At 42.6% G+C, this 23,577-nt stretch overlaps 2 protein-coding genes across 5 annotated transcripts; one reads left to right on the top strand and one right to left on the bottom strand.

Moving 5' to 3' along the window:
* The first annotated feature begins 31 nt into the window (after positions 1-31).
* xpc (xeroderma pigmentosum, complementation group C) lies at positions 32-13,254 on the top strand. 3 transcript variants are annotated; one of them, XM_042339816.1, is made up of 16 exons: positions 32-287; positions 1,724-1,943; positions 2,912-3,024; positions 4,658-4,778; positions 5,146-5,230; positions 5,500-5,657; positions 6,029-6,146; positions 6,361-6,450; positions 6,863-7,741; positions 8,392-8,552; positions 9,267-9,348; positions 9,797-9,931; positions 10,571-10,740; positions 10,827-10,920; positions 11,033-11,122; positions 11,361-13,254. In XM_042339816.1, exons 1-16 carry the CDS (start codon positions 146-148, stop codon positions 11,568-11,570), a joined length of 2,868 nt encoding a protein of 955 aa, XP_042195750.1. In that variant the 5' UTR covers positions 32-145; the 3' UTR covers positions 11,571-13,254. The 3 variants fall into 3 exon arrangements, with proteins under 3 accessions (XP_042195750.1, XP_042195752.1, XP_007888569.2); XM_042339818.1 differs by having other exon boundaries at positions 1,721-1,943; positions 4,679-4,778; XM_007890378.2 differs by having other exon boundaries at positions 1,721-1,943.
* Positions 13,255-13,463: 209 nt separating this feature from the next.
* On the bottom strand, positions 13,464-21,784 carry tmem43 (transmembrane protein 43). Of its 2 annotated transcripts, none has more exons than XM_042339402.1 (12): positions 21,703-21,754; positions 21,022-21,320; positions 20,138-20,272; positions 19,801-19,895; positions 19,321-19,370; positions 18,998-19,067; positions 18,348-18,418; positions 17,947-18,068; positions 16,839-16,913; positions 16,357-16,458; positions 15,044-15,161; positions 13,464-14,174 (listed from the first exon to the last, which is right to left on the bottom strand). In XM_042339402.1, the coding sequence occupies exons 2-12, from the start codon at positions 21,076-21,078 to the stop codon at positions 13,975-13,977; spliced, it is 1,095 nt and encodes a 364-aa protein (XP_042195336.1). In that variant the 5' UTR covers positions 21,079-21,320; positions 21,703-21,754; the 3' UTR covers positions 13,464-13,974.
* Between the last annotated feature and the right edge of the window lie 1,793 nt (positions 21,785-23,577).

Here is a 23,577-nt window from a genome sequence, read left to right as displayed (position 1 = left end):
TCTTCGAGACGTCTCAAAGGTCTTCACGGGATATACTGTAAAGGGAACTGTCTGTGTGTGTGGGGGGAAGGGGGTGCGCGTGCGGAGAGGGCGCGAGACGCGGCTCGAGGAGTCGTCCGGCGCCGCGGCCCCTTCGCCCCGCGCCATGGTCAAGAGGAAAGGGTCAAGCGAGGCTCCGGCCCCGGCCCCGAGGCAGGCTGGCGAGTCGAAGGGGGGCCCCGCCAAAGCCAAGCGGGCGAGAAGCTCCCGGGGAGACGGGGCGACCTCCGCCAAGCGACGGGCCTCAGGTAGACGGGGCCGACGCGACCCGCTCTCTTTTTTTTTTTTTGCCTTTCGTTTTTAAGAGGTTCGGAGCTGAGAGCGACGCTCGGCTCGGCTCGGCTCGTCCCGAGGGCCTTAACCGAAGCTGCCGGGGTGGGGTGGGGGGGGGGGTGGAGTTTGCTGAAATAAATGTTGCTCGTTTAAAACAGCGACAACAACAACAAGATTGCATTGATCGAGCGCCTTTCACGCCGGGAGGACGTCCCAAGGCGCTGGGCAGTTGGGTCGGGACCCGAGCGTTGGGGGGGAAATGGTCAGGGTGAGGGGAGGGGAGGGAGGGAGGAAGCGAGGAGGGGGTAGAGAGTCGAGGGGGGAGCTGAAGGCACAGTCGAAGAGAAAGGTTTTGAGACCGGCCTTGAAGGAGGAAAGGGAGGAAGCGGCGAAGGCACTGGGGGGGTGGAGTTCCAGAGCCGGGTGGGGTGGGGTGCGGGGGGTGGGGTGGGAGGGGGAAGCTGGACCTTAAGCTGAATTTTAAGGATTGCAATTTTCCTCAGTTTACATCCTCCAAATGATGTTTAGGAGATGCAGCAGGAATCGTGGCTACAAATAACACAGAGGAAGCCAAGAAAGGTTAAGTAGAAAGAAAAGCTGTGCACAACGCAAGAGAATCAGAAGGCAGTGAATTACAGCCAGTGATGTTTTTTCCATTGTCGTATCTCTCCGTATTGCTTCAAATATACGACTGGAGAAACCCATTTACTAATGATAATTGTTATGAATGAGAAGCAAAGGAGACGCTGGTGCGTAATGTTACATGACTGTTAGCGCTCATGATTTGCATACAGTGCAGCAAAGGGTTTGTTTATGTGTGTCGAGAGCAGATGTTTGGCCCATTTTAAAAACTACCTCTGTGGATTTTGTACACACATTTTCTGTTGAAACACCTGCACCAGACTTTACTTGGTTATCAATAACATGAGTTACAGCCATTATATGAGATTGTACTGGTGGTTTGAAGCTGTTATTCTGACTCCAGGGAAAGTTCTGGACTACATATTTTACACCACATATAATAATAATCGTTGCATTTGATGTCGTGTCTGATCATGTTGTTGAGATGTCTCAAAGCATTTCACAGGATTATACTGTAAAGTGGAATGACTGTTTTGTTAGTGAATCGCAGCAGCCGGTTACGCACAGCAATATCCCGCAAACAGCCATGGAGTGAATGACCAATTTTATTTGGGAATTGTTGACCTGGACAAAAATATTGCACATTACATTATCTCTCAAAATCCTCATACAGTTCCATTAGAGAAGGAGAGGGGAGAGAGGCAGGTTGAAATTACCAGAATACTCATGTGTCTTTTTAAAAAAAATAAAAAATGAATGGGTGCCAAAGCAATGGTGTTTTTCTCTAAAGTGATGTGATGTTCTTGTGCTTTTTTTCTGCAATTAGCAGATGTTGATAGCGATGACTTTGAACCTGAAAAGCCACTGTTGAGGAAGAAACGGTCCAAGGTCCATAAAAGAGCAGTGCAGCAGGACTGTAGTCAAATTCCTCAGGTCAATAATACACAAAGAAAGAAACAGCCAGCGCCGAAAGGAAAAGGAAGAAAAGTTACAATCAAGGAAGAAGATGAAAATAACGATAGTAAATTCAGACTGGCTATTCACACAAGGTATCTTGTTGATAATGTGCTCCCCACATAATTCCTACAGTTTCACCTGTGATAAGACTGTTTTATCTCTCTCTCTCCCCCTCTCTCTGACTGCACTACAACAAAAATAATAATCTTTGCATTTGATTATCACTCTTCGAGATATCTCAAAGCGCTTCATAGAATATACGGTAAAGTGAATTGACTGCATATTTTGTGGGCGAAACACGGCAGCCGATTGCACACAGCAATGTCCCACAAGCAGTCGGATTGAGTGACCAATTTATTATTTTTTTTTGAAGGAATTATTACCCCTGGAAAAGAGATCCACCAATCGACTAACAACCGGGTTCCTACTTACTGCTCATGGAGTAAAAAAACTTGCCCAACATTTCGCCTTGCTCCGGGAATCAAACCCAGGTCCTCACGAGAGCTTGTGAGGCGAGTGCTGTAACCATTGAGCTACAGGACTCCACGTGTACAATACGTGCATTTATGTAATGCCCTTCACATAGGATAGTATCTCGGAGCGCTGCACAGTGGCGAGGTGGCCAGAGCAAGGGAGAAGCAGAGGTGACCATAGGCATGGTTAGAGGTGGTTAGTCTTAATGTGTGATTTAAAGGTAGATAAATAGAGGGAGAGGCAGATGCATTGAGACGGGGAGTTGCAGAGGCTCACGGCGTAGTGCCTGAAGGATCATCCAACGGTGGTGCCACGGAAGTGTCAGTGATTGCGTGGGCCAGCTGAACGAAGAGGATGAAATTCAGATGGGTATACAACCAAGAATAACATAAGTTTTCCCCCATCTCATCCATGAAGGTAGTCTGTATCTCTGCACGTCTGTCGTCTGTTTCCTTTATAAAAACAATCTGCAATATTCCAGCATCTCACTCAGCTCTGCTGTCCTCAGTTATTAGTGTGAAATCTGTGTGCAAGACCTTATTGATTCAGTCACTCTATGTTCTTGAAAATGTTCTCTTTCCATCAGATCATCAAAGAGATTGAAAAAGAAAGAAGAAAAAGGCTTAGATGAACCCAAAGTGAAACAGGAGGAAGATGACACAACTGAAGACAGTGAAGTTGAATGGGAGGATGTGGAAGGTACATTATTAACTAAAATCAATTCTAGCTGGTCTGGATCCAAGATATAAAATAGTCTTAATATGACACTAATTGAAAATCTCACTCCATAAAGCTGGTGTGGGAAATAGAAATGTGACAACAACAACAAAATTAAATTTGTATAGATAGCATTGGCGTAATTGGGGTGCATTCTTAGATTGGAATAGAACACTTATTAGGAAAGATTTTGTTCTGTATTTATCTTATGTTGTCCTGACTTGGGAATGTTTAAGTAAGAATGTAGATTTATTTTGCATTTAACTGTGCTGTCCCTGAGTTGAGAGTGCCTGACTCTGACACAGTTTCCAAGTTCTGATTGCTGAACATTGACCTCTGCAAAAAAGAAAATGCTTGGGGGAATCAGGATAAGTGTCAACTTGATTCTTGTATAGTGCCTTGGGACGTCCTCCCAACGTGAAAGGCCCTCTACAAATATAATTTTGTTGTTGTTGAGTCAGACAGTTACCAAACAGAGATAAACTTTGTTTACCAATTAGCAGCTTGTTAACAGACAGTCAACACTCACTGCCTTTATTTTAACAAGCCCAGGCAGGGTTTCATTCCCCTCTCCCTCGACACCCGCACCTCCTTGGTCTCTTAGTCTCACTTTCGCCAAGCTCAACAGCTGTGCCTTGTGCAGTCACAAGGAAAGAGCTCAGGGACTCTGCAGCCCTAGCCTGACCACGTGGCTAAACCGCTAACTTCCTTTGGTTAAAAAAATAAGATGAAAGGGTCGGGGTACAGGTTTTATACTGCAAAGTCTGTTTCGCTAAGATCATCTTCAGCTGCAATGTTATCCATGGTTGAAACGCATTGCCAAAGCTAATATGTTAGCAGTAACCATTTGGGTGAGATTCAGGACAACTCCATTATAACATGCGTTGCTATAAAGTGAGTTGGCTCATAACACAGTTGGGTTGTGGATTCTGAAAAATCTTACCAAAAAAAATCTTACCTAAAATCAAAATTGCACCATCTGAATCCCATCATCGCGATAAAATAGCTGACATTCTGGTTGTCAGGTTACCGCTAATATTATTTCTTACGTGCCACACATGTGCACTTGTACAGGCAATGCAACTGATATCAATTTCTTTGCAAAGAGCTGCGAGTGGCATTTGTGTGTAGCGTGCAAGCCCAGCATGGTGGAAGCAACGATAGCGTAACACGCAAAAAAATGGGCATCAGTGGTGATCTGTCTGCCTGAGGTTCAGCCATTTTATCATGCCTCTTTATGCCTTGGGGCCTGAAGCTGTGCAATAAAGGGGTTATCTTGTATTTTATATCAGTTAATACCCATAGTACCATAATAATCCTTGCATTTGATTTGGTGCCTTATCACGTCTTCGAGACGTCTCAAAGTGCTTCACAGAATATACTGTAAAGTGAATTGAATGTATATTTTGTTGGCGAAACAAAACCATAATTCAATATGGGGCAATGCCTTCAGAAAAGAGGATGAAAGATATATCAAAAGAATAATTTGAAGTGTAAAATCAGGAGCTTTATACCAAAACAACACCTTTTGCATCAGAGTAAAAGTGTTCCTGAACTGTGCAGCCTGAGTTATGAAACACGCCACAGTGCAACACCTTCTTTATATTTCTTACAGAACTTCATAATCGTATTTCAGAAGACGCATCAGCCTTGACCTTCCCAGAGCCATCCCTTCCTACAAAATCTGTGGAGATTGAAATCGAAATTCCAGGGCAGGCTAAGAAAAGACGGAGAAGGTAGGCTGTTTTTGTGTTCTTTATTCATATGATTTTTCAATGCACAAGTATAAAATCAGCAATCTAAATTGCCAGGATACAGAGATTTTTCTGTAGAGTTCTACAATAATAAATAATAATTTTCCTTGCATTTGATATAGCGCCTTATCAAGTCTTCAAGACGTTTCAAAGCTCTTCACAGAAAATACTGAAAAGTGAATTTACTTTATATTTTGTGGGCGATACACGGCAGCCAATTGCGCACAGCAGGGTCCCACAAACAGCCGTGGATTGAAGTGACCAACTTATTATTATTTTTTCTGAAATTCTTTGTTATCAATGTATCATGCTATCAAATGCCTTGCGAATGAACACTTTTGTTTTTCAGCGAGAATAGAAAAGCTGAATTTGAGATGTATCTTCGGAGGATGATAAAGCGCTTCAACACACAAGTGCGCACAGACACTCACAAGGTGTGTACAAAGCACCCGGTGACTGACTCTTTGAAAGAGTAGATTCATACAAAGATACATACATACAGTCAGCATTCACTAGGCATGACATTCTTGTAAAAGAACTCGAGAGATTGCTCTGAAGAGTAACATCACACAGTTGAGGAAACCAATATGGTTAAATAGTTCTTAATTTAGTCTGTTTTCTCAAATTGGATCTTGCCCAGAAAATATATATGTGAAACATGCCATATAAAATCAAAGTCTGATTTTGTATCGTTCTTATATAGGTGCACCTTCTTTGCCTGTTAGCGAACGGTATCTTTAGGAATCAAATCTGCAACAAGTCTGAGCTTCATGCCCTCGGGATGTCCCTTGTACCTGCTGACTTTGCCAATGTTACTGCTCACTATTTGGACATTCCGTGTGTTTCAAACCTGCTGAAGTGGTAAGAAGATAATTCATTAGCTTAATCGCAGATACATTTGCCAGCATAGATTGACAGGGAAATCTTCCTACTAACCCGAATAAAGATTCAGGGGCGAATGTTCATAAATAGGATTCAAAAGTCGTGCTTCTTCATCTTTCAGATCAGCCACTTATTCTCAGCTTTCTGGCCCACTACAGGAAGATGTCTTTTAATATTTACCAAAAATATTGAGTATGAATTGCTCCTTTCTATACAGTGCTACCTGCAAACTTGATGGGTGTGACTTATCTGGCAGTACAATTTGCCAGCCACCTGCTTTAACGATCATAACTTTGACTAAAATCTGTACCGCTCAGTTCATCATTACCACCATATCTTTCCATTTACAGGTTTCTATCTTCCTTTATGATTGATCCTTCTCCTAAAGACAATGAGAGTAATCTCTCTTCAGCACTGGAGAAGAGGATGGCTAGTGGTTCTGCGAGGAATAAAGAAGAATTGGTTTATGTATGTATTTCATCTTTCTTCGTTACAGAATTTGACAATGAACCAAAATGATCAATCTCACTAGCTGTAGGAGATGGAATATATCAGAATGATAGTGAAAACTGATGGTATCATATGTCTAACTAAATGTGTATTTTAGTTATTTACATATTGTTACATAATGAATTCTATTATATTGATGCATTCTGAAATAATCTCTGTTTATTCATAACAGCTCTTCTTAATCATTCTACGATCTTTGAAATTAGTTTGTCGTTTGGTTCTCTCTCTTCAACCCATTCCTTACAAAGAAAGTTTGGAAAAGGTAAGGAAGTCAACCTTAAAGAATTGTAATTTCTGCGCAAATTTCTTCACTCCCATTCTTTCCTAAAGGTGTTTGATTTATGCTATATTATGAGCAGGAGCCTTAGTTTATCAGCAAGGTTTGCAATTTATAAATAACAAATCGCAAATAAATTCTCAATTCATATTAGTTCAGTACGGACTAAGTGAGACAAGATGACTTTTTGTCCATTTTTTCCCCTTAATGGAAGATATATTTAGTAAAATTCTATACTTATTTGTCATGCCATTAATCATGAAATTGCTCAAATGTTTGAAAGCACAAAATCCACCAATACTGACTTGACTCGCCAATGCATTACTTCTGAATTACACTCCTGAAATTCTGCTGAGTACTGCTGCCAGGTTCAAACTTTCCATTTCATCATCATCAGAGCAAGAAGCCTTCAAGGAGAAGGGAATCCAAAAAGAGTATATCCACCAACAGATCCAAGTCCAGAGCGGGGACAGGAACAACAAAATCACAAGTCAGACAGGAGAAGACCCAACCATGTGACAATGAGGGAAAGTCGCAAGAGATATTGCGGAGGGAAAAGACACAAGGCTTTGAACATGGAGACAATGAAATATCTCGAAGACCAAAGAATGCTCGCCGGCGTTCGGTGGCTTCAAAGGTATTCTACAAGGAAGATACAGAAGAAGAAACCAACAGTGACTCTGATTTTGAAGCTGAAAGTTCTGATGATTGCAGCAACTACTCAGACGAAAGTAGCAGCGGGAATTTCAGAGGCAAGAGGAACTCTTCGAAAGCGAAGAGCAGCAAGGAGAAAAAGCAAATACTTTGGGAAACGAGTGCAGCAGGTGGAGTAACGAAAGGCAAGAAAGTGCTCGAGAACTCTGAGACTATGCAAGAAAGAAGAAATTCAGGAACTAAAACCTCGTCAAAATTCAGCAAATTGTTAACAGACTGTGACGGTGAAAGTGCAACAGTAGAGGATAAAATATCTTCTTTGCCAAAGGGATCAGACCAGTGGATTGAGGTGTACGTAGAAAAAGAAAAGAAATGGGTTTCAGTTGACTGTGTGCACAACTTTGTAAATCGTCCTGAGCTCTTTGTGAAGTATGTTACAAAACCCCTGTGGTACATTGTCGCCTTTGACAATGACTGCTGTGTGAAGGATGTCACCCAGAGGTATGACCCAGCTTGGATGACTTACACAAGGAAACAACGGGTTGATCCTGGCTGGTGGGATGAAACTTTGGAACTGTACAAGAGTGACTGTATAGAGCGAGAGAAAGAAGAAGACTTGGAGGTACGTTCCAGTTAAGAACATATGATTGATAGCTCCCTTTATGGGTAAATGCATCACGTATGAATGATATAGTCCAGGAGTTCACAAGTTTGATCACTGGTCTGAGCTGAGTTAGCTACTCTCACCTGTTAAGGGGAGAAACAGTTAGTCACAGTGTGCCAAAAATACAGAGGGAAAAGTCAGCTGGGGTTTACTTTCCTGATTATCAGATGATTTTAGTGGGAAAGTGTGTGTGTGCAGGATGTCATAGGAACGTAAGAAAATAGGAACAGGAGGAGGCCATTCAGTCACCAAGCCTATTCCATCAGTTTATTAGATCTTGACAGATCCTTTAATCTCGTTGCCCCACCCTTTTGCCATGCCTCTTAATTGCTCGGCTACCCAAGTATAGTACCTGTCTATCTTTCTTTTAAACAACCCTGTTGATTCCACTTCGAGAACTGAGGCTATAGGGCATCCTCCCGAGGTGAAAGGTGCGATACAAATGTAATTTTGTACTGTAAAGAAGAGCCTCTTTTCCCTTGAGCATTAGAGCAGTATTTAAGCGTTTCCCATTGATTGCAAGGAAAAGAAGCATGTTGTACAGTCACATTGATATTGGCAAGTTCAGAACTTAGGATAGCTAGATTGAACTTGTTTTTCTTTTCCAGCTTAAAAGTAAGCTGCTCGATCAACCCTTGCCCACGTCTGTTGCGGAGTACAAGAATCATCCCCTTTACGTTCTAAAAAGACATCTGTTAAAGTACGAGATCATCCATCCATCCACAGCAGCGATATTGGGTTATTGGAGAAGCGAGGCGGTATATTCAAGGTGAGGACCGAACAATATGAGCAAAGGAAGGTTGTGACACTCTTAAAGCCTATGAGGAAATCCTGATTAAATGGATTTTATCTTACCTCAATACTGCACGTGCTTTCAATGTAAGAGGTTTTGGGATAGCAGTTTGCAGCTCTCTATAGGTGCTGTTGCAGAGTTGTATGACACCGGTCATACAAGTGATGCTGGGTGATGCTGAGTGCAGAGTATAATAGCATCTTTAATTTGTAGAATAATTTCAACTTCCTGTCCTATACGTGGTGTACAGTGGCTGCAAGAATGCTGGTAATAATGCAGAACTGCAAGCATGTATTGTTTTCCTGCACGTTTGTGTTTTGGAGGTGTTTGATCCTTCTGTAGGTTTATGCATTTTCAGGGTCAATTGCTCAAGAACACAGAGGTTGCAGGGTCGATGACTATGCAGAGCTGGTTGAGGACACTTGCACATCATTCCTGATCTCAGCCTTGCTGCACTTCGAAGAAAGGAGGGTTGGATCATAGACGTCGTAGGGTTTGGTTATAAAGGGGCATTGGCAATCTTGGCATGAATCGGAGAGTTGAGAGGTTATTAGAGGGAGATTATAAATGAGAAAGTAAAGTTTTCTCTCGTAGCTCAGTTGGTAATGACAACACTGAATCTCATTTCCACTGAACATGTGTGAGTGGTTTGTCTCCTTTGCCTACTTAATATTAATCTTACCCTTTCAGGGACTGCGTGCATACACTCCATTCCAAAAATACTTGGCTGAAGGAAGCCCGTGCTGTGACAAATGGAGAGGTGCCATGCAAGGTACTTACTGCCTGTTGTTTAATTTCTGTCACTACTGGGAGAAGCAAATACGCACCAGCTGTAGATCCGTGCCCACTACCTACAATTAGTTTAGAAAGGCTCTTGTAGTGGAGAAAATGATCAAGATTCTGGGATTGATTTCCAATCTGTTCTGAGTTATCTCACTCGTAAGATCAGCAGTGCCCTGGAATACTATGCACCCACCTGGGAAAGGGGAGGGAGGTGGGAGACGGAGAGGGCGGGAGACAGAGACGGAGACAAAATATATTAAAGGAGTCCTCCCACAGGAGTCCTCCCAGCTGAGTATAGATAAGACAAAATAACTGTCTGTGTGTCAATCTACATTCCATATTGGTTGCAAGTGAAGCTGCAGTGGCTGCAGCCAGTGTTTTATAGCCATTGCTATAGCTCAAGCTCAGGCAAGTAAGAGTTCACTTCCTTTTTGTAGATGGTGAAAAGCCTCTCAAACTTTGCAAGGCGAGTACGATTGGCTAGTGCTGAGAATAAAGATAAAGATGACCTGGGACTGTTTGGATATTGGCAGACGGAGGAATACCAGCCACCCATCGCCATTGACGGAAAGGTATGGTCGTTGTTCAAAGAAGGGCTGGGATTTCAATGCGATACCAACTGGGGGTTATAGGTTTCAATCTCTCGATTTCTCCCACACTAGAGATCCTGTTTAGTGTTGCTGAGAGGGAGAGGACATTGGGTCACTCTGGGCCACTTATTGGAAATTAAACTACAATTAATTTCAGAACCGCCCTGTGGGAAGTTTGGAAGTGGGTCACTGTCCTGGTGTTTGTTGGATGGTGAGAGGGTGGGGAGAAAACAATAGTGTATTTAATCCTCTAAGAATAGTGCAGAGCAACATAAGAGAGAACAGGGCTGGATCTACAAATATTCCTATGGGCATATCAGTCCAAGTGGCCATGGGGATGCCTTCTGTTAAATAATAATTATTGCACTGGATTGTCAGCCTAAACTATGCATTCAAAGTTCCAATGTGGGGCTTGAACCCATAACCCTCCAACACAGAGGTGAAATTAGCACCAACGGAGCCAGGCTAATGTTAGAGTGTAAATCCAGTAATGAATCCATTCTCTTGAGGGGAGGTTCTGTAGTTTCAATTCTCCACAGACTATACCCAGAATAGTAGTGTCTGGTATGTACGGACGACTAAATCCTTTATACTTATTATTGTATTTTCTTCCTTTATAAGGTGCCCCGGAATGAGTTTGGGAATGTGAACCTCTTCAAGCCGTGCATGCTTCCAATTGGATGTAGCCACTTGCGAGTGCCCAATCTCAGCCGAGTCGCAAGGAAACTGAACATCGACTGTGTACCGGCAGTGACGGGATTTGATACGCACAGTGGCTGTTCACACGCTGTGTATGTGTGCCCATAATTCTTCACCACATTCGGTTCTCGATGGCAGAAAAGCCCACTCACTTAATCCTGCTCTTTGCTCCCGACAGAGTCGATGGGTATGTTGTGTGCGAAGAATACAAAGAGGTTCTGTTGGATGCTTGGCACTCAGAGCAAATCGAAATTGAGAAAAAAGCTCGAGAGGTGAGCAATTGCAGTACTGGGAAAAATCGGCCATCGCATTGTTAGAATGCCCACGATTTCATCTTTTTTTTAAAAAAAACTTAATACTTTTGGTGTTTATTTTATTATTTAGAAACGTGAAAAGCGAGTCATTACAAACTGGAAGTTGCTGGTGAAAGGACTGCTCATAAGGGAAAGATTGAAGCAGCGGTACAGTACGGAGGTAATAGTTGCAAACAATCTGCCCCCCAACTCTTTATTCCAGATATAACTATTTAGCTGGTATGTTTCTTTGTGGTTCTGGGGTAGGATTGTGACCGGTTTTCCGACAGTGATTTTCCTTGATTCAGCCATCTTGTGTAGGTGAGACACTGAGTGGTGGATAAGCAACTTCCCAGTGTTGATGAAGAGGCCAAAAAGAAGACACCAGATTCACCATTTCAGTTTATTTTATTTTTCAGAACAACACTTCCTCGAGTTTGAGTCAAGAGACCGGAAGAGGCTTTTCCTCCGATGAAGAAGGTCCTGCTTCCCAAACACCCGTCACTGATGCCAGCCATTCGTGGCCTTTGAACCGACAGAATGCTAAGGAACAACCAGAGAAGATGAACAGAAAGACCAAACGGCAGAAAAAGGGGGAGGAAAAACACCTATTCCCGTTTGAGAAGTGATGACTTTCAGGGCATTTTATTGCCAAGTTTGGCCCTTCTTTTGCGATTTAGTGAAGTTCAGTGAACTAGAATTTGCAGATTGCAGAACTGCTTGTGTTTCAAGTGTAAAGACTACAGTATCTTTGTAGTTGTTCAACACAAAATTGGTTAAATTCCTGTGGCTGGTGTCTCTTGTTTGCTGGTGGTCCCTTCGTTCTGATGGTGGAGCAATGAACTGCCAACTCACAGACCTCAGCTTTCAATTTGTTTCTCCATTATTCAATCTGCAAATCATTGAGTAGATTAGCCATGGGTTCAGCTTCTCTTCCTGGGTGAGTTTTATCACTTGTCCATAGTGCAAGGAAAGAGCTACGTTGACAGTGGAGGAAGAAATTAAACCTATCAGGACTCGTTAGACCTATCTATGCAGAAATTCTTTCACTGTCACTCAGGGAATATCAATGAGAGCGGATTAGCCAAGAGTTCAGCTTCGTTCACAGCTGAAGAATGATGCTTGATCCTGAAAGCCCTAGAAATAGAGGGAGGAGGAAAATATATAGGAGAGATAGAACATCCTAAATACATTTTAAAATGACCCGATTGAAATGATTGAAAATTCCAATGTGTGTTTTTCCGAATTTTCAGGAATACCATAATGTTCAACCCATCAAACCACTGTGTTTACCATTTCCCACCAGCATTACAGATAAGCATCAGATAAACATTATTTTCTAGTGGAATTTAAATGAAATAAGTGATAATAGCAGAAGCTGTTATGAATAACAGGCAGAAATAAATTTTTAAGATTGTACAACTGAATTCAGTTAAAAGAATTGGTGATATTCCTGTTTGTTGTAATATTTTTGTTGACTATGATGAAAATCAAAGCATATTTTGCATTGGATAAGACCACAATAACTAGAATATATCACTGATCAATAGAAAACAATTAGTCTAGATCTGCTTAAACTCTTCCTGTGCACTCTGGGACCCTCTCCTGTTATAGGGTACACATATATAAATACATATACAAGTTGTTGTTGATCACAATTTTTCAATAGCTTTCCTTCCAATACAGCTGCTTGAAAGCATCTCGGGGTTTGCTTAAATCTACACACTGGATATAGGTATGTACCTGTAAGTCTTTTACTGAACTAGTGCTTTGTAAAACTTTGCCAAATCATGGGTTCTTTGCTTGTCCATGTGAAATTAGTAATAAACATTGGAGGAAGCAGCAGCAAAATCCTGAATAAACAACGATGTAATCCAGTGTGTAGAGTTAGTTTGTTGTTGAGGACCTTAACACTCGCCATGGTGTCTTGTGTATAAAACATACAAGCTGGGAGGAGCAGTCTTTTAACATTGTAATTGTTATTGTCATTGTATCGATAAGTATGTAAATGTCTTGTCAAGAGAAGTCTACAGAAACCGGTGGTTGGTTAAGTTACGTGAAAGAATGAACAATAACACAAAAGCGGTGTAATAGGGTGGACACAATGCAGGTATATTGCATATTGTATTAGGATTTTTCCATTCACAGGCAATGGCTTGTACTGACCTAAAGCAGTGAAACATCCAATTTCTGCCCCTTGATCACAGTGGACTCCATGCTGTGTTGAGGTATTTGTTTGCAGTAAGATTTAAAATTCTGTTATGCTGCATTTTGATTTTTGTACTTTTATTAATAAATACTTTATTATAAATATTTCAGATTTGTACAATTTTCTCCCACATGAATATTTGGTCATTTTCAGATGCTATATTGGAATTCTGCCGGTCTCAGTCCTAATAATAATCCGTGACATTAGCATCCTTCTTTGAACAATCAGTTAACCTTTGGGTTTTGTGGATTGGTTCCCTCGGTCAGATGTTTGTGCTTAGGTTCAACTTTGGATTCACTCCATTGGCGTTTCATTTTTTTAAAAAAACTTACAAAAATGCTTTTTATTTCTCAGCAATGTGAGCAGTCAATGATTTGCACATACAGTACGTTGATAGTGTTACCATCTTACATGAGGAAAAATAACACCATTACATGTTGAAGCAAAAACCATAGATGCAGTATGTTACAATCATCTTTATGTTGCAGAGACCTTCCTTCATTACTTTCTTTACAGTTATTAATTGTTTTAGTCTTGAGTACATTTGCCTTCCATTTGATACTGTGAGTCACTTATGAAGCCCTCCCTATGACAGAATCGAGTAGGTCTCCACCTTCTGGTCCCACTGACATAGATTCAGAAGTAATAGTGTGAACACCAGATATTAATAACTTCGATCTCACGGCTTTAGCAACAGTGGAGTGTGGTCAATCAACTCCTAGTTTACATTCGGCGTGTGAAGTGTCTGAACGAAACGTGACCAATAGAGCAGATTTACTGGGATAGTATTTGATTGCCACAAGCTGGAAAATGTCAGCATCCACTTAGAGCATCTTGGGTCGATCCTGGGATTTAGCAAGAAAGATGGGTAAAGCAGCCAAGGCGGCTATCAGCACGGCCATGAACGGCCGATAGAAAAGCCAACCTGCAGCAATGGTCAGAAGGGTCAGTGTCGTGGCAACGCATACGGCAAAAACAGTCAGGCCAAGATCAACCAAGTCTCGGACAATTGGAAACCAGTCAACTGTAAAGAAGGAAATGTTGGGTTATTGAAAAATGCAAAGGATCGATTTAAACACCGAACGTAATTTCCATTACCACCGCTTCACACTCTAGCCTCGATTGCTATTGCAGATCTCCGTTACAACAAGTGCAGCTGGGACCTCACCATTAACATTAATCTGGAGCCAAGGTCAAAGACAAACCCATGTAACTTTACTGTAATCAACTTGCCACAGTCAGCAAGTGTCCATCTTAAGTTTCATTGTGTGGGTCAGTCACGGGCATAGATGAAATGGGGGCATGGTTGGCGCTTGAGAGCAATGCATCCACGCATTTCTATTTGTTATTGAATGCAAAGTTTATTTGCTTTTGCACAACAAATTAAAACAGCAGTCTGTAGAAATGCAGCTGACACCACCCCCTCATTTTTAAAGCCTTCCTCAGTCTTGCTCCTCCCTGCCTCTGCAACTCACTAAAATATTACCAACCTGTCTGTTCCCTCTGCTCGGTGGGCACAGGCCTGCTCCATGTCCCCCTGACCTGTCCACTCTCGGCAGTCAGGCCTTCAGCCTTTATGCCCCCAACCTCCGGCATTCCATCCCAGAGTCCCTTTGCTTCGCTCCCTCCCTTGGGCTTCTTCGAGGCCCAACTCAAGACTCTCTTTGACCGTGCCATCCTGTCACTTCCATCCCTCTTGATTCCAACCTCCAGCTTGTGTGCAAACCCTTCTCCGTCCAGGAGAGGAAAGGATGAAGATATCTTTCCACACCTCCAATTCCTCCTTCACAGGAACAGTTGTACTACTTCCAGGTTAGAACAATACCAGGAACAAACAACAAGCCACCGAGTTGAGTCTGTTCATAGTGCGAATAAACTTCCAACCAAACTTACCCAATGTGTGGAAGATTTTGGTCATGAGGTTGATGCCCACAAACATGAGGAGCCACCCCCCGAATCGCAGGCTCCAGGTCAGCACAGTATTTGCTGCGTGCTCTTTTTCAAACACTTCCTACGATTAGAAATTCCAAAGAAATCATTCCTGCGTCTGCATTGATTTATTTGTTTTGCACTTGTGATTTCATAGTCCGCTCACGAGAGAGCGTGTCTGTTTAAAGTTCTGATACCCTCGCGGGCAGTTGGTACATTTTCCGAAACATTTTTTTGGCTGTTTTCTTCTCTCCTGCAGCCACCGGTAACTACTTTTTGGCTTTCCCCCACTCCGTCCTCACAAATCAGCAGAATCTCAAATGACTGGCCTTTCTTTGCAGCTTCAGATTGAGCTGGGCAGAGAGTCCAGAAAATGTCAGCAGGATGTGACCATGGGACCCATCGCAAGCTGATCCTGTCCTGAGTCAATATCCCCAGCTGATAATCCTCTTCCTAAACCCAGGCTGTTGAGACTAGCTCTGGCAGGCACCTTAACTGCTGGCGCAGCTGAAACCAACTAACAGCACAATCTGTGGATGGAACCCATACCCTTCCTGATGGTGTGACTCGGTGCAAACACACTGAGCTCCGAAGAAAATAAATACATGGCAACAGCCTCCCGGTCTGTGAATTTAACCCCAAACAAGAAAATGTTATGTTCAGATATTTGTGAAAAATAGTATTTTCGGGCTAAGTGAGTGCCCTGCTTATTTTTGCACCAAGTTTAGTAGAATATGAATCTCACTGAAGCACAAGTGGCTGTTGAAACACAACCAATTAAAAGGGAATTGCATAACCCACTGAAGTGTGTAGATCGGAGTCCTGTAGCTCAGTGGTTAGAGCACTCGCTTTGCAAGCGAGAGACCTGAGTTCAATTCCAGGCAGAGGGCGAAACCTTGGGCAAGTTTCCTTACTCCACACACAGCCTAATAATAATCCCTCCAAAAACAGTAATAAATTGGTCATTTTCAATCCACGGCTGTTTGTGGGACACTGCTGTGCGCAATTAGCTGCCGCGTTCGCCCACAAATATAGTCAATTCACTTTACAGTATATTCTGTGGGACGTCTAGAAGATGTGAAAAGCGCTATATCAAATGCAAGGATTATTATTGTTATATGGGAAATGAGATTAGACAGTTATAGAAGCCTCCTCATATGCTGAAATGTCTTCATTTAAAGTGCACCTGGGGCAAACTGAACAGCGCTAGCTAACATTAAATATGAACAAGAACGTTCTCAGTTATTTTTAATAAATGAATTATTTCCAACACTGACCTTTGCTGAGAGTTGTTCCTCGTACAAGAGTTCAAGGATGTCCCCAGATTGCGTCTTGTAAGGAACCAGACGATCTCCCTCCTGTTGAGCCACAATGGTGACCTGCAGATAAAGAAAAGGAGAGGTTTGAGCAGACATGGCTATACAGGGCAGAAGGAGAGGTTGTTAGAGGAGATACAATGAAGACACTGGGACAGGTAAGAGTGAGACCAGGTAAGTGCAGAGCCATAGAGGTTACCAGTGAGAAGAAACAAATGAAGACAAGGGAGAAAGATGGGTACACACATTAAAATGACCAGGTTATTCTTTGCTTAAATAAATGCGACACTGCTCCAGGTTGCAGGTGATGTGTTTTTTCAATAACATCATTCTTCCAGCTATTGGGCTGTTCCTCCTGAAGCCAAAAAAATGAAATCCCGTGGTCAGTGTTCAGGGGCAGGCATTACCTACAACAGGTAACCTTGAAGGAAAATAGAACCTACCAGATCAGGTTGTCCTAAGAAGGAGCTCTCACCACTCAGCCCGGCATAATAGAAAGCAACTCGAAGGTCACCAACCTATGAAGCAAGGAGAGACATTGTTGGTGAGAACACTTTACTAGATGTTAGATCATTCCTTATGTTTGCAAGTGTCCCATCACAATAATAATAATCCTTGCATTTGATATAGCGCCTGATCACGTCTTCGAGACGTCTCAAAAGCGCTTAACAGAATACACCGTGAAGTGAATTGACTGTATATTTTGTGGGTGAAACGCAGCAGCCAATTGCGCACAGCAGTGTCCCACAAGCAGTTGTGGATTGAGTGACCACAATTTTTTTTGATATATTTATTTTTGACGGTATTATTATCCTGGAAAAGCGATCTGCCAATCGACTATCAACCGGGTTCCTACTTACCGTTAGGTAAACAAATGGATTGCTTTTTTGGACTTTGTCTCAAACATGCTTGTCAGATACAGTGAGATGCACCTCACACTCTACCTGAATCACGTATCCTTAAAATGTCAAATATACGTGTGGTACAATAAGAACCATAAACACTGTAGGAGGCCATTTGGTCCATTTTATCGTGCCATTTTATGCTCCTTCAGGAAGCTATGCATCCTAATTCCCTGCTCTTTCCCCATACCTTCTCTTAACCTTCTTTCGCACCCAAAACTGCACACTATTCTACCTACAGCCTAAATTATGTCATATGGATTCATTATCAGTGCCTTACTTTTGTAATCAAGGGCTCTGTATAAAACACAGAAATATTGTTTGCTCTTTCAACAGGAGCTTATAGTTACCAAACATGAGACAGGTTTAAACTCTTCCCCCTGTGGAACCGGAGTGAGAATGACACAAATTGTGAAAGGCTACAAAGAGGAGCTGGAAGCAGACTACAGATCGTTTTACTCTACCAAATGTAGTGACTTGCTGAAAACTGAGTTGCACAAACTGGATTCCTAGAGGTGAGGGGACCTTGTGCGAATCCCTTGTGCCAGTCAGTCATTCATTCCCCTTGAAGTTTTTAAATGAGATGACCCTTTCACAATCGAACACAGATCAACACCAACTCATAAACCACTTGACAAAGGTTTCTCACCTCTGGGTACTTGGGATTGTTACTCTGGTAAAAGTAATCATCTTGTACCATTATATCCATGTGAGGCCCCACAAACCTAGTGAGTCTTATCCTCTTAAAATTCATGATCTTGTCCGTAAGACCTTAAAAGGAAAACAAAATACAACCAATTGACATCTTGGAACATTATTACGCAATAATTTTGCGTGGATCACGGACTTCCATTTACTCAGTTATGTTATGGGCAAATCATCAGTAACTCTGCTTTACACTCACAACTCACAAAAAGAAATCATTGTTGACCATTGTAGCAGCTATAATCGTTAGAAAAAACTAATTTCTTACATCCTAAGCAGAACATTACCCAAAACTTTATTGTGCTCACCCATCAACAGTTCAACGCCATCGTTTTGCATTCTTACCTCTAGAAAGAGAAAATTCCTGCACCTTAACAACGGGAGCCACAGCAGTGAACGATTCCACGCCCATTGAGCTGCAAGAGAACAAATACTTTCTCATTGGATCCACATTTGGCACAGCAGCTCATCACATCAAAACATCTTATAGTATTCCACACAAGTTACTTTGAAGTATATGGACTGGTGCAAACACAGCAGCTAATCTGCAACAATAACCAGCAGCAAGGTGAAAGATTAATCAATTGTTTTTGTGCGGATTTAATAATAATAATAATTAATAATAATCTTTGCATTTGATATGGCAACTTATCACGTCATTGAGAAATCTCAAAACACTTCACAGGATATACTGTAAAGTGGAGCAACTGTGTATTTTGTGCGCAAAATATTAGTACTATTATTTGGATGAGGGAGGAATATTTGCCAAAACACTGAAAGAAAATAATTTACTGTACACGTGGTACAGTGACTGTGTAACAGAACGGTCTGACTTGGATAGCACTTGGGATAACATTTCAGGTATACAGAAAGCCTTTAGATTAAAAAAAACCACTCACCTCAAGCCTCCCTCTCACTTTTCCTTCCCACCCTGTCACAACTACACTCACCTATTCTAAATCAAGGCCACTATGGTGAATGGGCTCCATTCTCACCTTGGATTCTGGTGGCCAATTTCACGATCAAAGTTCCTGCTGTTGACAACATCCGATCTCCACTCTGTACCTAAGTGTAACAGAAGACCGGGGAAAGTGGGGGTTGGGGTGGAACTCAAGTCTCTTTATTGCACATGGCTATCATAATAATGCAAGTCTCGATTCTCGGTAACATGCAAAACTATTTTATACATTTTCTTTACATTTCCCCACAGTATTAACAAGTCGTAGATCAAGGAAATATTAAAGGGAAGACTCCTATCCAGATTTCTTAGGCAAATTTTCACCACTACAATATTAATATACGAGTAGATGGGACTCACTGTACGAATACTTGGTTTCTTTCTTCTTTTCACCATCTTCCTCGTACTCCCTGAAGAAGATTTGTTGCAATTAATTCCGGTATAATGCCGCAAGATCCACATTTGCTTCCATTATAGATGCAAATATGCGAAATATGCAAAGCACTGGGTCAAGGGTTTTTATTCCATCCTCGATTCTCTCCTGTCCTGAAGATTAGTTCTACTGATCAGCATTCTATGGAATGGAACAGGCTGCCATGGGGTTGTGGGATATGGGGTATCAACAAACTCAAAAGGGAACCAAAATAGAATATTGACGATAGAGGCAATTGAAGGGTTCAAGAAATAACGAAAGAATCCTGCCCATTCCATCAGACTGCAGGTAGAAGACAATCTGCTGCCTTTTCCCCAGTATATTTTCTGCAACACTAACTTAATATTTGAGATCGAATTGACACAAGTAATACTGGCTAAAAAGGTTCTTTTTACAGGATTACTGACCTTGTGTCTTCATACTCCACCCACTGGTACATTTCAGCTCGTCGCTGGAGTCTGACTGCAAAGATGGAGATCCCATAGTTTGGGTCATGAAGTGCCTGCAATCCAAAAAGCACAAGAACAGTCAACCAGGAAGCAGACTGATGCAATAATCATAATTATTACTATAATAATAATTGTCTTTGATTTAGAGCTTCATCGCATCATCCAAGAGTCTTAAAAGTGCTTCAAGGGAATTTACTGTGAAGTGCAGTGACTATATTTCCCACAAATATCCACAAGGTGAGTAACCAAATGTAATTAATAGTTTACAAAATAAAATTACACCGCCTTCACCTACCTGCAGGGTTGCAAGATATCCTGACAAGTGCACTAGTTTCCCCTCGTGCTGAGGTTGAATGGAGTAGAAGTCATTCAGCGGCACCACCAGAGAAAGGCCCTCGTCCAGGGATTTCTGTGTCTTGAGAGTTCGGCCCTGCAGTCAAGGAAAGTAGTATTACAGTTGGCTAGAGAGGGATAACAATATAATCCTTGTATTTGATATGGTGGAATAGCTGCAGTTCACCCACAAAATATACAATCAATTCACTTTACAGTATATTCTGTGAAGTGCTTTGAGACGTCTCGAAGACGTGATAAGGCGCTGTATCAAATGCAAGGATTATTATTGTTATATAGCGGCTATAGCTTCAGAACATCTTAAAAGCGCTTCAGAGAGTTTTTCTATAAATTCTAGTGACTGTGTACTTTTTTAGATGAACATGGCAGCCAATTTGCGACAGTAATGTCTGACAAAGAGTAATGCAGGAAGTGAAAAATGTTATGGTGGATTGTTTGCCAGCACATCAGGAGAAATCCCCTTCTCTTTCTTTTCGAATGGTGTCATGGCATTTTTAACGCCCACCTGAATAGACAGACGGGACCTCGGGTTAAAAAAAAAAATCTTATTTTCAAGGACGACACCTCTAACAAACCAGCAATGCAGTGAAGTGTCAGCCTAGACCATCGTCAAGGAGCGGCTCCTGGAACATTCGTACGTCTCGATAAGTCCATCTGCGATTTCAGTTTTTTTTCTTGATTGAATGCTTTTCGATTTACGGCAATAAATATTTACAGTAATAAAAACGCAGGGGATTTGTTTTTGGGGGGGAGGGGGTGGGATAATGAACAGCTGACCACACGAAAGGTAGAAATTACAGTGGATCGGGGTCTCCCATCACTTACCTCATTAGAGAAGAGGACATAGAAGGAGAACAGGAAGAGAAGTAATCCGCCCAGCATCCCTCCCGACGTCTCCCCGAGACGCTCCAGGAACCCAGGCTTCTTGTGGCTCGTGGTCTTTACGTGCTCGTCCTTTCCGCTCTTATCCGATTCCTTTTTTTTTTAAAAGAAAAAAGACCACTGCAATTGAAAGTTTTCTTTCGAAAAGAAAAACCGTAACCCTTGCAGCCTTATTTCACACGAGGGGAAACCAGAGAGAGCGAGAGAGCGGTCGGCTTTCCCTCTGCTGTCTCGCATTCGTCCTGAGGAACAGCGAAATTAAAAAAAAAAACCTATTACTCCAGAGGCAGAAAACAGCATTACTTCCAATAACAATAATAATAATAATAATAACAACAATCATCACATCCTTCTGACACGTTTACTGCATCAAGATGCGGAGGTGAAAACCACTTGAAACATCTCCCACTGTCCCACCATCCGAGGGGTAACATTTTTTTTTGAACCCCAATTTTTTTCCAACCCCAATGTATTTTTAACCCCCAATTTTTTATTAAAACCCCTAAATTAAATTTAAAAAATTTTTTTTAAAAAAAAACCCCCATCAATAAAAATGATAATCATCTCCCAACAGCTGACAGAAAGGAAATTGTAATGGCAATGAATCCCAGTGCCTGAGCTCACAGTGGGCCTCGCCATCTCCTCCTCTCTCTCTGGTGCTGAGAGTGTCCACACCACCACCTTCTTCCTGTCCAACTCATGGGGGGGAAATGGGGATACATTGGACGCATGCGCACTGGCGCTCTGGGTACTGCGCCTGCGTGTTTCCTGGCCCCCTTCGGCGGTGCACTCTGGGAAATGTAGTCTCGCCGCCGCTACGCCTGCCGGGAATTGTAGTTCGGGCTCTGACCCATGGGCAGCCAAGCCATCCACATGATAATGATAATAATAATAATAATAATAATCCTCGCATTTTTTTGATATTGCGCTTTTCACGTCGGGAGGACGTCCCGAAGCGCTTCACGGAACACACTGCAAAGTGAACTGATTGTATATTTGTGGGCGAAGGCGGCAGCCAATTGCGCGCAGCGGCGATAATAATAATAATAATAATAATCCTTGCATTTGATATAGCGCTTTTCACGTCGGGAGAACGTCCCAAAGCGCTTCACAGAACACACTGTAAAGTGAATTGACTGTATATTTGTGGGCGAACGCGGCAGCCAATTGCGCACAGCAATGTCCCACAAACAGTCGTGGATTGAAATGACCAATTTATTATTGTTTTTGGTTTTGGAGGGATTATTATTAGGCTCTGTGTGGAGTAAGGAAACTTGCCCGAGGTTTCGCCCTCTGCCTGGAATTGAACTCAGGTCTCTCGCTTGCAAAGCGAGTGCTCTAACCACTGAGCCACAGGACTCCAAATGCTGCATGAGAGGTCTCCAAGGCAACCTGAGGGGGGCCAGTTCCAATGATGTATGCACACCACTTTGCAACCCCCCCCCTCCCCCCCGCCCGCCCCACCCGAAAGCACGTACCCCAGCTTTACTAATTCCGGAGAGTACGAAGGTGCAGGTTTCCAAGGTCCCAAGACTTGGGAACGACCCCACACTGAATGGACATTGGGTTTTTTGCGGCTGGAGCTTGAACCGGCTAAAACCGTAGCGAGGTAGTTTTGCCATCGAAAGCGCTGTCTGGCAAGCTTTCCGTCGCTTCCCCGGGTATAACCGCCCTGTCCGTTTAGGGCTCCGGCCGGCAGTGGGAAGAATCCCTACTTCAGTGGGCGGCTTTTGCTGGTTCCATGGGATCCTGGGAATCGAGCTCACTGGAACTATCCGGTTCAAAATCATTTCAAATATATATTCTTAAAGATTAATTAAATTAGCATTGAACACGCAGTACCCCAGGACACAACCAGACACTGCTTTCAATGGCAAGCTGTGCAGTTTTACCTGGTTAGTACCCCAACTCTGGGATCCCCCCCCCACCCCACCCAAGCCTTCATTCCTGCCAACTTTTAGTAATATTTTAAAAACATTTAATAATATTTTGTAATATTTTAGCAACATGTACTAACGTGCTCAATAACATCTTTAGCGAGACGCAATAACATGATTCATAACATCTAGTAAGATTAATAATATGCAGTTACACTCATAACATGTTCGCTAACCTTCAGTGACTACGACAAATTGCGCCTTTACATAGGGAATGAACACCCGAGCCGGGGGCGGGAGCCAAGAGGGCGTTTTGCTTTCCTTATCGTTTAATAACGCGGTTTACGGCGATTCAAGTCGCACGAAGATAACATCCAACCAACGCTTAAACCGGCGAACGGCTGTCGAACCGCGCGTTCGTGATCGCGCGGGTCTCGTTTACTCGGCCGCACCTTTGCGAGCAAAAGACATCGGCGCGTTCAAGGCGTCGCGAACGGCACGACGACGGGTGGGGGGTGGGGGGGGGCCACCACGACGACAACAACAACAACAAGATGGCGCTGATAGAGCGCCTTTTCACGTCGCGGGGGGGGGGGAGGGGAGGGAGGGAGGGAGCGAGGAG

The sequence above is a fragment of the Callorhinchus milii genome, unplaced genomic scaffold (assembly GCF_018977255.1).
Source record: "Callorhinchus milii isolate IMCB2004 unplaced genomic scaffold, IMCB_Cmil_1.0 Scaffold12, whole genome shotgun sequence".
Lineage (NCBI taxonomy): Eukaryota > Metazoa > Chordata > Chondrichthyes > Chimaeriformes > Callorhinchidae > Callorhinchus > Callorhinchus milii.
The sequence above is the reverse complement of the archived record's forward strand: the minus strand, read 5'-3'. Positions and strand labels throughout refer to the sequence as shown.

Bases quoted from the DNA above. Each gene is read 5' to 3' on its own strand.
- xpc (XM_007890378.2), top strand. From the start codon at position 146: ATGGTCAAGAGGAAAGGGTCAAGCGAGGCTCCGGCCCCGGCCCCGAGG. The intron at 288-1,720 runs GTAGACGGGGCC...TTCTGCAATTAG, and splicing joins CGCCAAGCGACGGGCCTCAG to CAGATGTTGATAGCGATGAC. The intron at 8,553-9,266 runs GTGAGGACCGAA...TTACCCTTTCAG, and splicing joins AGCGAGGCGGTATATTCAAG to GGACTGCGTGCATACACTCC.
- tmem43 (XM_042339402.1), bottom strand. From the start codon at position 21,078: ATGCTGGGCGGATTACTTCTCTTCCTGTTCTCCTTCTATGTCCTCTTC. The intron at 20,273-21,021 runs GTAAGTGATGGG...CCTTGACTGCAG, and splicing joins ATGTCCTCTTCTCTAATGAG to GGCCGAACTCTCAAGACACA. The intron at 19,371-19,800 runs GTCAGTAATCCT...AATCTTCTTCAG, and splicing joins GTGGAGTATGAAGACACAAG to GGAGTACGAGGAAGATGGTG.